This window comes from Myotis lucifugus, unplaced genomic scaffold, assembly GCF_000147115.1.
Source record: "Myotis lucifugus unplaced genomic scaffold, Myoluc2.0 scaffold_1930, whole genome shotgun sequence".
Taxonomy (NCBI): Eukaryota; Metazoa; Chordata; class Mammalia; order Chiroptera; family Vespertilionidae; genus Myotis; species Myotis lucifugus.
Window position 1 is genome coordinate 7,324 of NW_005872978.1, and position 15,472 is coordinate 22,795.

Below are 15,472 nucleotides of genomic sequence, written 5' to 3' on the forward strand. Positions count from 1 at the left end.
ATAAAAAGCCCTCCAACCCCACCCCCGCCCCCCCCCGGCAAGTCCCATTTCCCCCCCCCCCCCCCATTTTTTTTATTCCCCAACAGGGACCGGGACCGGGGGGTATTCCAGGAGGGCCCCCGGGGGGGGGGCCCCCCCGAGGGGGCGGGGGACAGGGGGCGTGGTCAGCCCGAAGGGCCGGGATGGGAAAGGGGCTTCCTGGGTCCCCAGGGTCCCTGGACGAAGGTCCCCTGCCAGGTTAGGGAAGCACCTTTTTTTTTTAAAATATAGATTTTTTTATTGATTCCAGAGAGGAAGGGAGAGGAAGAGAGAAATATCAACGATAAGAGAATCATGGATCAGCTGTCTCCTCCTGCACACCCAGCACTGGGGATGGAACCCCGAACCCCGTGCAGGTGCCCTTGACTGCAGTGGAACCTGGGCCCCTTCAGTCTGAGACCGACGCTCTATCCACTGAGCCAAACCAGTTAGGGCTGGGGCAAAATAATTTTTTTTTTAAATATATTTTATTGATTTTTTACAGAGAGGAAGGGAGAGGGATAGAGAGTTAGAAACATCGATGAGAGAGAAACATCGATCAGCTGCCTCCTGCACATCCCCCACCGGGGATGTGCCCACAACCCAGGCACATGCCCTTGACCGGAATCGAACCCGGGACCCTTCAGTCCGCAGGCTGACGCTCTATCCACTGAGCCAAACCAGTTAGGGCTGGGGCAAAATTTAAATGCCTTTGAACGTGCATAGCTATCTTCTATCTTGTAATATAAGTGTGTGTGTGTGTGTGTATGTGTGTGTGTGTATGCGTGTGTTTTATTGATTCCAGGGAGGAAGGGAGTGGGAAAAGAGAGAGAAACATCCGTGATGAGAGAGAATCATGGATCAGCTGCCTCCTGCAGGCCCCACACTGGGGATCGAGCCTGCCACACGGGCATGTGCCCCGACCGGGAATCGAACCGTGACCTCCTGGTTCCTAGGTCGGTGCTCAATCACTGCGCCACCCCGTCCAGCCGGATTTCTAGAGTTTTAATTGATGACTGACTAACTCCAGAGAGAAACGCAGGCGTGAAATGCCATGTTGCATAATGTAAACTACCCAACATGTGATGGGTTAGCAAATTCCAAGACCATTTGCCAAGGGAGAGTTTGTTTATTTACTTTTTTAATACATAAACTGTTGCCTTACAAGGGGTAGGCCTTCCCAAGGAACAGCGTGTCTTCGGAGGGGACACAATTCGCTCGTGACTCTAATATGAACAGTGATGACACGAAGGAAAACCGTGGACGGCCTCGGCGAAGGGACCCTGAGCAACACAGGCCATTTGGGGTGGATGACGGCATCGGTGCCTTTCCTGAAACGCACGTCTTTCCTGTCGGGGTGTCTTGGGGAAGTGACCCATGTTTCTACCGGCCATGTTTGGCCAGCATCCAGCCGGATAAGGAATGTGGGTGCCAAGGTCCGCCCTCTGTCGCACCCCCATGGAAGCACCTCTCCTCCTCCCAGGAGAGGCCCATGGGGGAGTGTTCTCCGGACGCGGGTGACGGGTCGGGTTCCCCTCGGCCTTCAGAGGAGGCGTCCCTGTTAGCTCCACCCCATCACAACATGGACCACCAGCAGGTAGCACATCGCCACCGTGCAGGAGACCACCATCATGGGGAAGCCCAACCTGAAACACAGAGACAGGTGCATTGTGGGACCTGCCGTCTGGTGAGAGCCGCTGGTTTGCTGCCCAGTCGGGGCACATGCCCGGGTGGCGGGCTCCATCCCCAGTAGGGGGAGGGCAGGAGGCAGCCGATCTATGTCTCTCTCATGAATGTGTGTCTCTCTCTCTCTCTCTCCCCCCTCCCCCTTCCTCTCTCTCTCTCGAAAATAAAATAAAAAATAAATAAGTAAAATAGCAGCCTGGCCAGAGATGGCTTATTTGGTTAGAGCATTTTCCTGATACACCAAGGTTGCAGGTCCGATCCCCCGTCAGGTCACCTATAAGAAGCAACCAATGAAAGTGAAACAACAAATTTATGTCTCTCTCTCTTTCTCCCTTCCTTTCTCTAAAATCAACTTTTTAAAAAAAAAAACCACATCCTGGGGTGAGATTTAAAAATAGAATAGAGAGACTATGGCAGAAATTAGCAGAATGTGAAACAACTATCAAAGGCTTTGCTCATTCGGTCTTTTTTAAAAAAAGAAAAGAGTTCATTTTCAAACCCACAGACACCCAGAGAATGTTAAAAGAACGGTGAAGTTCCACCCTCTACCTCTGTCTACGGAAAAGGGTTTGCACAGCTCAACATGGCTGTTTTGCTCAGGGCTGTGGAGTTTAACCCACGCCACACACTGGACACTTCATCGCACAAGGAAGGAAAAATGAACCTTATCTCAAATACCCTGTATTCCTTGCACTTAAAGGGTCATCTTGAAACTCAAAGGGGGACAGTTGCTCAGTTGGAGTGTGTGAAGCAAGAACGGCCCAATTCCCTGCGATGGAAATAGAATCGTCTCTTAGGGGGTGAGATCAAAAAGGACTTGCCCGCAGCTCTTTCACATGCAAAGTTCTTTCTTCTTTCCCTTCCTTCCCCTGCGGTTTTATTTCCTGAGGCCCCCGACAAAAACAGAACCGTAAGATGCTCGCGCCACAAAGCACTTATTATTTTTTAATCCTCACCCGAGGATATTTTTCCCACCGACTTTTAGAGAGAGTGGAAGGGAGAGGGAAAGACAGAGAGAAACATGGATGTGAGAGAAACACGTCGATGGGCTGCCTCCTGCACGCGCCCCGACCAGGGCCTGGGCCAGGGAGGAGCCTGCAACCGAGGTACGTGCCCTTGACCGGAATCGAACCCGGGACCCTTCGATCCACAGGCCGATGCTCTATCCGCTGAGCCAAACTGGCTGGGGGCTCCTTTTAAAAATATATATATTTTTATTGATTTGAGAGAGGAAGGGCGAGGGAGAGAGAGATGGGAACACCCATGATGAGAGAGAATCCGGGCCTGTGCCCTGACCAGGAATCGAACCGTGACCTCCTGGTTCATAGGACGATGCCCAACCACTGAGCCACCCGGCCGGGCCCCTTTGTTCATGGGGCTTTTCTCTGCACTGACTGCAGCTACACAAAGACTCTGTAACTGCTGCAAACATGCCTGCCCCTCGCGCTTAAGAAATGCGCTGCTCTTTTTAAAGAAATAAACAAAAACAAAAACACGAGACTCCCTCTACACAGACAGAGTTTGGGAAGTACCTGAAAAACTGCATGAAGGAGAAGCCGTATCCGTGCTGCTCGGCGATCCCCGCGCAGACCACGTTGGCCGACGCCCCAATCAGCGTCCCGTTGCCTGAAACCAGATTTAATAGTAAGGCCAAGCCCGCGGGGGCCGCGGTGGTAGCGTCTGTCCTCTTCCGCCCGGAACGCTGGGGACGGACAATGATGCTGAGAAGTAGGCGGCGGCAGGACAGGGGGAAGGCCAAGCACGAGACGGACGGGCTCCGAGAGAGAAGCCATGGGCCTGGGTCCCGGGAGCTGAGTGGGCCGCTGAGGATGGGCTGCTGCGGCCGCCGCTCACACAGGGTCGCCAGGCGCGGGCGCGGAATCAAGGGCACGAAAGACACACCCCTGAGACACGAGCAAAGGCGGAGTCTGGGGTCTTCGTGCTCTACATCCAGGTCATCGATATTCTAAACCATGAGCGCTTCCTGCTGGGGGTGGGTGGCGGCGGGGGGTGGGGGGGGCCTTCTTCCCACCAAGGGGCCGTTGGATATTTAGCCTCATTCAGGGGCCATACAACACGATCGACTTAAGCATTAGCCTGCTGCCCGGCCGGCCAGCGAGGCTCAGTGGCTGCACGTCGACCTAGGAACCAGGAGGTCTGGGTTCGATTCCCGGTCAGGGCAGGGGCCTGGGTTGCAGGCTCGACCCCCAGTAGGAGGCGTGCAGGAGGCGGCCGATCCGTGATTCTCTCAGCATGGGTGTTTCTCTCTCCCTCTCCCTTCCTCTCTGAAATCAATAAAATAAATATTTAAAAAACCCAAACGATCTCCACTTCTAGGCCAGCGGTCATCCTTTCATGCCCAGCGGCGTGAGGAGGGGACGAGAAACCTGCACTAGGAGGGCTTCTGATTGAAGCCGGTCTCTAGCAGGAGCCCTGCGAGCTCAGGGGCGGGGGGGAGCCCCGTGGGCCAGACGCGGAGCGGGAAAACGCTAACTTCAACCGAACGTCACGCTCATCCCAGGCCAGGGGCACAGGAGGCTGCCCGAGTCCCCTTGCTTCCCCTCCGTGGGGCACCGACGTCCCGCTCCCCGCGCAGGCCTTACCTCCCAGGCAGGCGCCCAGGGCCAGCGCGTACATGAGGGGCGGCGCCGGCAGGCTGACCTCGGGGTCCTGACTCAGGTTCAGGAGCACGGGGATCTGCGGAGGGAGAGGTCCCCTCGTCACGCCCACGGAGCCCAGGGCGGCTGCCGGCCGCGGCCCCCCCCCCCCACGGCGCTTCCGGGGAGCAGGAAGCCAAAGGGGAGTGTGAACCCCGCAGGCCTTGAGCGGGAGCCCATGGGTTCAGCCTTAGGACCGATGGGCCCCCTTCTCCTCGCTGCCCCCTGGTGGCTGCTGCGGGTCGTTTTTCTTTGTTAATTCTCTTAGGAGGAGGGTGTTTTTCCTGTTGATTTTTAGAAAGTGGAAGGGAGAAGGGAGGAGGAGAGAGAGAGAGAGAGACAGACAGACGGACAGACAGAAACATCGATGTGGGAGAGACACATAGATTACCCAAGCCGGGGGCTGGCAACACTCTAACCACTAAGCAACGCCAGCCAGGGCTTGATTTATTTATTATTTGTGAATCCTCACCTGAGGATATTTTTCTATTAGTTTTCAGGGAGAGTGGAAGAGAGAGGGAAAGACAGAGAGAAACATCGATGTGAGAGAGACACATCGATGGGTTGCCTCCTGCACGCGCCCCAACCAGGGCCCGGGCTGGGGAGGAGCCTGCAACCCAGGCCCGTGCCCTCGATTGGAACCGAACCCGATGACGCTCTGTCCACTAAGCCAATCGGCCAGGGCTGCTTGATTTTTTAAGAAATAAAATATTATAGATTCAAGTAAGCCGCACAGTCAGTGGTGTCAGAAGGCACTGTGGGAACGGGGCTGGGCCGCCCAGTGGGGGCCTCTCGCACGTGCCCCCCATCTCGGCCGGGTCAGGGGCACACAGACAACCCCAAGGCCTGTCCGAGCCCAGCACCAGAGCCCGAGGCTGGACAACAGCTCCGTGTTCCCAGGGAAGGAAGGAGAAAGGCCTTCAATCAGCCTCTGCCTTGGGCGCCTGCCAATTCTCTTCACAGCAAATGGCAGCCCTGGCCAGTGTGCTCAGTGGTTAGAGCACTAGCTCGCGCACCAAAGGTCGCAGGGGGTGGATTCCAGGTCGGGGGGGGGTACTTACCTGGGTTGCAGGTTCGATTCCCAGCCCCAGTCCGGGGAGCGTGCAGGAGGCAACCCACCGAAGTGCCTCTCGCACACTTTGATGTTTCTCCCTCTCCCTCACCCTTCCTCCATTCCACTCTCTCTAAAAATCAGTGGGAAAAGCATCCTTGCGTGAGGATTAACAAATAAATAAATAAAACAGAAGCGAAAGGGAAAAGGCTGCTGGCCCTGGTGCTGACCCAGGATGCGCGGACAGGGGCCCTCGGCTCCCAGCCGTCCGCCCGGCTCTGCCGCCCGTGCGCCAAGCCCGAGGTGCAGCCAGCGGACGGATGGGTCGGGGTTCCATGCTGCCTTCCCCGGCAGGAAGGGGGAGCTCACACTGTGCCCAGCTGCACGCCGGGCCTCAGGACGCGGGACTCACCATGGTGGCAGTGAATGGGATGTTGTCGATCAGGGAAGACGCGATGGCCGAGACCCAGACCACCAGGACGATGGCGGCTGCGAGGCGCCGGTCCTCGGGGACCATCTGGAGGGAGAGAGGAGAGCGGGGCTGGGCATCACGGCTGCCCGTCAGCCACACGGGCTCGGGTCACCGACAGCGGCAGGGCCCTCGGGGCTGGCGGCCCCTCCTCTGGTTCCCAGGCTGCACACAGCACCGGCCCACGCCGCCCCGACCCTGGGGATCGAGCCCGCAGCCCGGGCGTGTGCCTTGACTGGGAATCGAACCGTGACCTCCTGGTTCACAGGCTGACCTCCAACCCCTGAGCCACGCCGACCCGGCTCAGACAGGTTTCAACCAGAGGCTAATAGCAAAGTGACAGGCACCAGTAATTACATACATTTTTAAAAAGCCGCCCTTCATCTCTAGGCTCCCCCGGATAGAAGAGGTCCCCGACTGCACTCTTTTTTACATAATTAATGGGACCTATTCTTGCCAGACTTTTCTTTTTTTAAATTTTACAAAATGAACGGATCCCTGGCTGGAGCCCCCGTCGTATTGCCGCACGGGCTGTACCTTGATCAGCGAAGTGGTCTGTTCGCCGACGTATTCTATCAGGTGCAGGTGCCCCAGCGCCTGGAAGAAATGGACGTCAGTGAGAGTCAGTTAAAACGGAGAAAACATCCAGATTTTCAAAAGCCATGTCTCTAGCCCCGGCCAGGGTGGCTCAGTGGGTTGGGCACCGTCCCGTGCACCTAGAGGTCGGGGTTCGATTCCCAGTCAGGGCACAGGCCTGGGTTGCAGGCTCGATCCCCAGTGGGGGCGTGCAGGAGGAGGCCGACCCACGATGCTCTCTCATTATGGATGTTTCTATCTCTCTCTCTCTCCCTGCCTCCCTGAAATCAATAAAAATATATTTAAAAAAGAAAAGAAAAAGAACACAGCTCAGCCCCACCAGCTCCTGCCCCAGAAAGAGACAAACCCAAGTGAGGACGGAGAAGGGCCAGCCAGACCCACCAACTTCCCTCGGCCGCCAGCAGAGGGCGCCCTTGGATAAGAATTGGTGCCTGTGGGGTTTTTTTTTTTGTTTTGTTTTGTTTTTTGTTCATCCTCACCCGCCGGTATTCTTCCTGAGGATAATTTTTGGCATTACTTTATCTTTTATTTATTTGTTTTTAAATTCATTGTTGTTTAACGTGTTACATACGTCTCCTTTTCCCTATTGACCTCTCCCGGCCACTCCCATCCCACCCAAGGGTTTTTTTAAATTTTTATTTTTGTTAATCCTCATCAGAGGATATTTCCCCGTTGATTTTCAGGGAGAATGGAAGAGAGAGGGAAAGACAGAAGCACCCACGTGAGAGAGACACATCGATGGGTCGGTCGCCTTCTGCACACGCCCTGACCAGGGCCCGGGCCCGGGAGGAGCCTGCAACCGAGGTACATGCCCTTGGCCGGAATCGAACCCGGGACCCTCTATCCAGAGCCGAACGGGCTGGGGCGCCACTGATTTTTAGAGAGAGTGGAAGGGAGGGTTCAGAGGGAGAGAGAGAGAGAGAAACATCTCACATCGATTGTCTCCCGCACTCGCCTCAACCGGGGCTTGAACCTGCAACCCAGGTACCTGCCCTTGACCAGGAATCAAACACCTTCACGCAGGGACGGACGCTCTAACCACTGAGCATACCAGCCAGGGCAGGACTTGTTTTTTGTGTTTTTTTGTTTTGTTTTAAAGGAAAACCCAATCGCATTAAATTCACCAGAGAAATCGGAAGTCATGTGTACAGAGCTAGCAGGAAAACATCAAGCATCGGAATTTCACACATGTCGACGGAGCAAAATTCCCGTCTCCATGAAGCAGGAGAGAACTTCGAGTCCAGACTTCAACCCGAAAGAGACACGCTCCAGCAGGCATTTGAAAACACAGCATTCCACCCCCCCCCCGCCTCCGCCCATAAAATCAGAAACAGGGCACAGAAATGGACAGAATACAGGGGGAAATAAAGAGAGAGAGAGCGGATCGGCCTTAGGAGCAAACCTTTTAGAAGTCCAGAGATTTCTCAGGAATGAGGGGAAAGTTACAGGGGGCCCAAGGGACTGTAGTGTAAATGAACATGAAGTCAGGGGCACTGAAGAAAGGCATCGAAACAGCCAGGAGAGGCCTGGCCGGGTGGCTCAGCTGGTTGGGGCACCATCCCGTGCACCCAAAGGTTGAGGGTTCGATCCACAGTCAGGGCACATGCCCGGGTTGTAGGCTCCATCCCCAGTGCAGGGCGTGCAGGAGGCAGCCGGTCCATGATTCTCTCTCATCATGGATGTTTCTCTCTCTCTCCCTGTCCCTTCCTCTCTGAAATCAATACAGATGTATATTTAAAAACAACAACTTGGTAAAAGGCGGTTCTGCAGAAGCCGGGAAGCCTCACCTCCATCAGCACGAAGAGGGCCGCGAAGAACAGCAGCGTCGCCCACTCCACTCGGTGTAGAACGACCTCGAAGTCGTGGACGTCCGCTAGGATCAGCAGCCAGATGGCGCCCAGAATGGCGATCCAGCCTGTGAGGCAAACAAGGGGCTTGTGGCGGAGTCCACCTGCTCACTCGCCTGTTAACGTTTCAACGAGCGATCGCCTTTTTCCTCATGAGGACAACTCACCCTGCAGACTGAACGGGTTTTAAATGTACGGTTTGTATTTGGGTCATTACATGCCCACGAAACCAACACTACAGTCAAGACAGTGAACCCCCGGCCCGGCCGGTGTGGCTCCGTGGTTGAGCTTTGACCTATGAACCAGGAGGTCACAGTTTCCGGGTTGTGGGCTCGATCCCCAGCGTGGAGGCAGCCGATCGATGATTCTCTCTCGTTATCAATATGTCTATCTTTCCCTCTCCCTTCCTCCCTGGAATCAATAATGATGCATTAACATATGCTAATGAGGCTTTTCTTCCTAATCAACCTGACTCCCTTCACTGTGAACAACAAAGATACAGGCTACATCTCCCAGGGCCCTCGGAGAGAATCTTCTGCAATATGAACCAGACCTGCAAACGGAAGATTTCTTTAAAATTAAAATTGGTGATGGTGAGTTTATGTTTCTTTTTTATTTTTCTATTAATCCTCCCCCAAGGATATTTCCCCAGAGGTTTTTAGAGAGAGCGGAAGGGAGGGGGAGAGATAGAAAGAGAGAAACATCGATGTGAGACTCATCGACTGGTTTCCTCCCCGACCGAGGCCGGGGATCCGGCCTGCAACCCAGGTGCAGGCTCCTGACTGGAATCGAACCCGAGACCCTTCAGCCCCGAGGGCCGATGCTCCACCCGCTGAGCCAAACCAGCCAGGGTGGAAACACAAGATTTAAAAGCAGAGAAGCAGCGAACGCCTCAGCCTCACAAAAGAAATGAGGAACCTAATACAAAGTGTTGACGTCCCAGGCTAAACACACAGTTTTGTAGCCATCGAGGCTTTAAGCCCTGGCCGGGATGGAACCTGCAACCCAGGTACGCATGTGCCTTGGACCGGGAGTTGAACCCGAGACCCTTTGGTCCCTGGGCCGACGCTCTAACCACTGGGAAACCCCAGCCAGGGCTGGAACAAGCGCGGACCCTCCCCTTCCAGCCCGTGGCGTCCAGGGCGACAAAGCCGGACCGCAGGGGCCTCACCCAGGTCCAGGTGAACGGCAGGGACGAATGAGTTGAGGAAGAACATGCAGATCACGAACCCCAACACCATCACGCATTTGGCCAGTAGGACCCTGTCGGAGATTCTGTGCTGGGAGAGAAGAAAGCCGTCGTCCGATTCCTGCCGTGGGTCCGGCGTCCCCGGGGCCGAATCCCTCGGGATGTCTCCCCAGGATGGAAACGGGGACATCGTGGACGGCACAGAAGATCGTGAGGAAATGTGCTATGAAGAGTCAGTGGCTGAGCGTCCACCTGCGAGGGGTCAGGGTCCGATTCCCCGTCGGGGCACACGCCCGGCTGCGGGCTCGATCCCCAGTGAGGGGCGTGCAGGAGGCGGCCGATCCGTGACTCTCTCATCATCGATTTGTGGACAAACTACACCTACCACGTCTGGAAAAGCTTTCCCCGGGGGCTCCTGGGAATCACTTAGGTCTCGGGTACGACAGGGGCCACAGAGAGGGGACGCTCACTCAGCCGTCCTGTGAGGCGCAGCACAGGGGCCCCGGTACCTTTTTCTGCAGCTCCTGGATGTTGGTCTCCCAGTTCTTATCCTCCTGCGAGATTTGTCTGAAATGGAAGAAGGAGACGCCTCAGCTTCCTGGCGACGCTGCGCGAGGCCTGGTGTGCAGGGCGCCGTCCCCGGGGACGCCCGTGAGGCCAGGTCACGAGGCCCCGGGGGAGGCGGCCGGGGACGCCGGGTTTGTGGATTGGGAAAGATGTTCGCTCTGTGTTTCCGAAGAAAAACAGCCCACGAGATGATGGGGACGCGTGATGGACCGTGTGCGAGCGTGTGCACGCGTGTGCGTGTGAGTGCTAGGCTTGTCAGGACACAGGCCCGAATGTGAACAGGGGAGGACGGTCGCTGAGCCGCCCTGTGTTCCTCCCTCACTTGTTTTCTGCATTTGTTTCTTTTCCCCCCAAAATGAGGCTGTGACATAATTACAACTCGGCTAACGAAAGGACAAAACACTAAAAGAAACGCCACTCGCTTTGGTGGCGATTTCGATTCCCTGGAAATCGACATTGAAAGACTCCCTCCCACGCCGGGCTGGTGTGGCTCAGTGGTTCGGTTCCCGGCCAGGGCACCTGCCTGGGTTGCGGGCTTGATCCCCGGGAGGGGGCGTGCAGGAGGCAGCCGATCCATGATTCTCTCTCTTCCTGGACATTTCTCTCTCTCCCCCCACCTCCCTTCCCCTTTCTGAAATCAGTAAAAAAATGTGTGTATGTATCTATGTTTCTAAAAGGGCAGAAAATGAACTGAGTGTGATCAGCTATTCTTTGGGCTCCCTGAGTCAGTCACAGGTAAAATACAGCGTTCGGTCAGCTTGTCACGTTCACTCTTTGCGAGTCTTGCTGTGCCGCGCGTGGGACGTGTGGCCGTGGGACGGGGTGGCCGGGAGGTGCCTTCCGTCCCCCTGCACCCTGTCCTCGCCGTGTGACCCTGGGCAAGTCGCTCACTCTCTGAGCCTGGGTTTTCTCCTCCCTAACCAGGGCTCAGCAGAGCTCAGCGAAGGCGGCGACCATCACACACCACGAGGGCGAGCTCAGGGCGTGGCACGCAGGGCGCTCCCCTCTGGTCCCGTGGGGCCGCCTGGTCCCTCACTCGGTCGGCACACGGTGGGACGTCGGGGCACGACTCGGTGCAGGCAGAGAGGTGGCCGATGCCATCCCACCCCCGGAACAACCGGGAACGAGGACGACCGGCGTGGAGGCCGAGCGTGGACCGGCACAGCCCAGCCCGGTACCTGTGGAAGGTGTGCAGCCGCCGGGCCAGCAGCCGCTCCAGTGCCAGCACCTTCCCCAGAAGCAGGCCACGCACCGCCGTCTCCTCCCGGCTGGCCGGGCTGATGCGCTGGGCCGTCAGGCGCCACACGTGGATTTCGTGCTTCAGTTCTGCGGGGAGAGGAAGCCAAGGCCGGGGCCTCCTGAGGCCTTGGGGCCGGCAGACACCTGCTTCCCTCTCGCCGCCCAGAACAAGACACACGGCCCCTCCCAGCCGCGCCCGGGGACGCACAGATAAAACCTGGTCCACGCCCACCGGCGCCTCCCAGCACCGCGTGGCTGTCACGGACGCAGGGGACACAGCTGACTTTTAAAAGTTACCGTGGATGCAAAGCAATGTCACTTCTTTTTTAAAAAGATATTTTTACTGGTTTCAGAGAGGAAGGGAAAGGGAGGGAGGGAGCGAGGGAGGGAGAGAGAGAGAGAGAGAGAAACATTCTGATGAGAGAGAATCATGGACCGGCTGCCTCCTGCACATCCCACACTGGGGATGGAGCCCGCAACCTGGGCCTGTGCCCTGACCGGGAATCGAGCTGTGACCTCCTGGTCAGCCACGGAGCTACGCTGGCCCAACTAAAGTCATGTGATTTCAACTCTGGGTGAAGAATTTCCTTTATGCTCATCTGAGGACATGTTTATTGATGAGAGAGAGAGAGAGAGAGAGAAACATGGATGTGACAGAGATACATCGATTGGCATCCATGGGTGGCCTCCTGCACGCACCCCAACTGGGGCCGGGGATCAAACCTGCAACCCAGGAACATGCTCTTGACCGGGAATCGGGCGCTCTAACCACTGAGCACACCAGCCTTGCTCTGGCAGCTTCCCCGGGGGAACAAGACCACCCCGGTGGTGCGCGCGGGTCTAAGTGACAAGGGGCTGGCACTCACCCACAATCTCACTGGGCTCCTTGTTGTACAGCTTCCTGTTCCAGTAGAGGAGCCGGAGGAGCGGGAAGGAGAAGAGCAGAACGAAGCAGATCCCCACGAACATGTGGGCCGTGAACCCCGCGAAGTCCAGGCCCTGGGGACGGACAGGGAGACTCACAGACGGGCCTCCCGCCGCAACGACACTGCCCCCGTGCCCCACGGAGAAACGGCAGTCCCCAGGCCTGTCACCGACAGCTGTCAGCCAAGCCTTTCCTTAAAAATGCATCAGAAGGTGCCGACCGGCGGGGCTCGGTGGCTGAGGGTCGACCTCTGAACCAGGAGGTCAGGGTTCGATTCCCCACGGAGGGCACAGGCCCGGGTTGTGAGCTCGGTTCCCAGGGTGAGGCGTGGAGGAGGCAGCCGATCCATGACTCTCTCTCATCACTGATGTTTCTCTCTCTCTCCCTCTCCCTTCCTCTCTGAAATCCATGAAAACTTATTTTTTTAAAATGTGTCGGAGCAAGAATGAATTGAGGGTACTCAGCTCTACGCGGGACGGCCAGTCCCCCAGCCTCCCCCTCGCGGGCGGGCCAACAGCACGTCATGTGCAGGGAGGACATGGGCACGGGGGTCCCCTAAAGGCCCCCGCTGGGCAGGATGCGAGTGGGCGTGGAGGCGGGTCTCAGCTTCGCGGGGGCCGCCCGGGGCCTGGCACGCACCATCTTCCTCAGCTCCTGGTTGGACACGATCATGACGTTGGGTGGGTCCCCGATGGCGGTGGCGGCGCCCCCGATGTTGGTGAAGATCACTTCCGCGATCAGGACTTGCCGGGGGTCCAGGTTGAGCACCTCGCACAGCCTGCCACAAGCAGAGAAACGTGGCTCCGTGGCTGAGCGTCGACTGGTGGACAGGAGGTCACGGCTCCATTCCCGGCAGGCCCCCCCCCCGGGTGGCGGGCCCCATCCCCCGTGGGGGACATGCAGGAGGCAACCGATCCACGGCTCTCTATTATTGGTGTTTCTCTCTCCCTCTCCCTCTCCCCTCCTCTATGAAATCTATAAATATATAAGACCTAAAAAACCCCAGGCACAAATAGAGGAAAGTGGGAAAGGCCTATGTGCAACCTAAATGTTTTTAGAGCTTGTACAAGGGAAGTGTGTACACACACAGGCACGCACACGCACATACACATGCACACACATGCACGCACAAACACACACACGCACATACAGGAAAGGCAATGCTGGGATGAACAACAACACATGGGCCCTGGTCAGGCGTATGCAGGAGGCAACCAATCGATGTGTCTCTCTCACATCGGTGTTTCCCTCTGTCTCCCCCCCTTCCACTCTCCCTAAAAATCAGTGGAAAAATACCCTCAGGTGAGGATTAACAACAACAAAATTTTAGCCAAAGTGTCGGACACACGGCGCCTCTGAACACAGCAGCCCAGGACATGGCCTCTTCTCAGACTCCAACACCCTAACGCCCCTGCCCTTGAACGACGCCCTCTGACCTCAGAGGAGAAACTCGTGCTCCACGGCACAGAGAAGCGGGATCTTCCAGGCTGACAGGAGGGGCCCTCCCTCCTCCCAGCTCAGAGCCCCGCGGCGCGGGCCGCTCCGCACGCCCACCTGATGGTCACGGGCGTGAAGAGGAGCGAGGTGGTGACGTTGTCCAGGAAGGCGGAGAGGACGGCGGCGAAGAGGCACAACATGATGATCATGGCCCACACCCTCCCCCGGGACAGTCGGTAGGCCTGGGACACAGCAGACAGGACGGGCCGGGGTCAGCGGGCGGAAGGCAGGCGCAACTTTCCCCGAGGGGCTCTGAGCACCAGGGGTCGGAGTGCACAACGCTTGGTGGGCCAGGAACTGGACCCACAGCCCGGCCGGTGTGGCTGGGGCTGAGCATCGCCCGGCACCAAAAGGTCGCCGGTTCGATTCCCGGTCGGGGTACACGCTCGGGTTGCGGGCTTGACCCTCAGTGGGGGACGTGCAGGAGGCAGTTTCTCTCTCTCTCCGTCTCCCTTCCTCTTTGAAATCCCAACTGAGCCACATCAGCCAGGGCTTGAAATCAATAAAAATATATTTAAAAAAAATAAAATCAATAAGCATATCCTCAGGTGAGGATTAAAAAATGAAAACGGTGCTCAAAGCCGGCGAACATCCCTCTCCCTGTCCCTTCCTCTCTGAAAGCAACAAAAATCTAAAATAAGTCAATAAAATAGTAGCGTTATTTATTAAGTATGTAACAGTAGGAAATAAGTAAAATCAATGAATACATACCTAACTATTCCATGCCACCTCGCACTTACCTTGACAGCACAGTAATCAAAGAATCCGGTTTCTGAAAATATGGCTACTAGGATCATCTGCAGGGAGAGGAGAAGGGGGACCAGGCGTCAGAGGGGCTGGGCACGTCCGCCCTCGGCAGCTGGCTGTCACCGAGCTGGGGCCGTGCTGAGCCGGCCCTGCCTGGAGCCACTTGCTGGAGGCTGGCACCTGCGTTTGGTCCAGGGCATGCACCCCAAGTACATGGTCACCCCCCCAAACCCCCAGAACCTTCACAGCAAACACAGCTGCTCTTACTGCTCCAGGGACCTGGGGGCAGAGACGGGAGGTGACACTCCCACAAACTAGAAGCCGGAGGCAAAGGGCCCGGATGCGGCCCGAGCAATGCCACCAGCTCGGTGCTGATGGGGCCACACTCTGTTTCCTCAGATAAACAGCTTCCGTCACCCACGGGCCCAAGGCGTGCAGGTACGAGCAGGCACAGGGCACGCTCACCCTCTGGGCTGTGTGTGAGCCCAGGTCGCTACTCCATGCGTTTCTTCCTATTGACGACGCTGAGCTGGTGGGAATACACACCCTCGATGACCCTTAGAGGCAACTTGGCGCCTGGCCCTTGACCCCAGCGGTCTGAGCTGAACCCTGACCTCTGACCAGAGAATAACCTCTGGCCTGGTTCCTGAGCACATCTGAAGGCGAGACGCCCGGTCTTAGAACTTATACTCGGTCTGTGACACGGGTTTGCTCCTGACGCCCTTTATCTCCCAGGGGACATGTAGGTGCTGCTGCTGATCCGCTCCTGCCGCCGAGGCCCGGGAGGCTGATCGTGTGTCTTTGCTACAAGAAGGACCGGCAGCGGCAGCAGTGGGGACAGCCGGCCCGGGGGGGGGGGGCCCCCCCGGACCCGGGGGCTGGGGGTGGGGGGTGGGCCCTGGGAGGCTGATCGTTTGTCTTTGCTACAAGAAAGGACCGGCAGCGGCAACCGTGGGGGAAAGCCGGCCCCGGGGGGGGGGGGG

The 15,472-nt window shown here is 57.1% G+C and overlaps 1 protein-coding gene across 1 annotated transcript in view; it reads right to left on the minus strand.

The window, feature by feature from the left end:
- Window positions 1–1,127: 1,127 nt before the first annotated feature.
- The window catches only part of OCA2 (OCA2 melanosomal transmembrane protein), a 25,525-nt gene continuing 11,180 nt past the window's right edge, over window positions 1,128–15,472 (minus strand). The window contains exons 12-24 of the mRNA XM_023748850.1: window positions 14,483–14,540; window positions 13,800–13,924; window positions 12,885–13,023; window positions 12,187–12,319; window positions 11,260–11,407; window positions 10,024–10,081; window positions 9,497–9,605; window positions 8,266–8,393; window positions 6,419–6,478; window positions 5,825–5,929; window positions 4,308–4,401; window positions 3,237–3,330; window positions 1,128–1,664 (exon numbers count right to left, since the gene is read on the minus strand). Coding sequence (XP_023604618.1) covers window positions 1,580–1,664; window positions 3,237–3,330; window positions 4,308–4,401; window positions 5,825–5,929; window positions 6,419–6,478; window positions 8,266–8,393; window positions 9,497–9,605; window positions 10,024–10,081; window positions 11,260–11,407; window positions 12,187–12,319; window positions 12,885–13,023; window positions 13,800–13,924; window positions 14,483–14,540 — 1,336 coding nt within the window. The 3' untranslated portion in view covers window positions 1,128–1,579. The remainder of the gene's footprint in view (window positions 1,665–3,236; window positions 3,331–4,307; window positions 4,402–5,824; window positions 5,930–6,418; window positions 6,479–8,265; window positions 8,394–9,496; window positions 9,606–10,023; window positions 10,082–11,259; window positions 11,408–12,186; window positions 12,320–12,884; window positions 13,024–13,799; window positions 13,925–14,482; window positions 14,541–15,472) is intronic.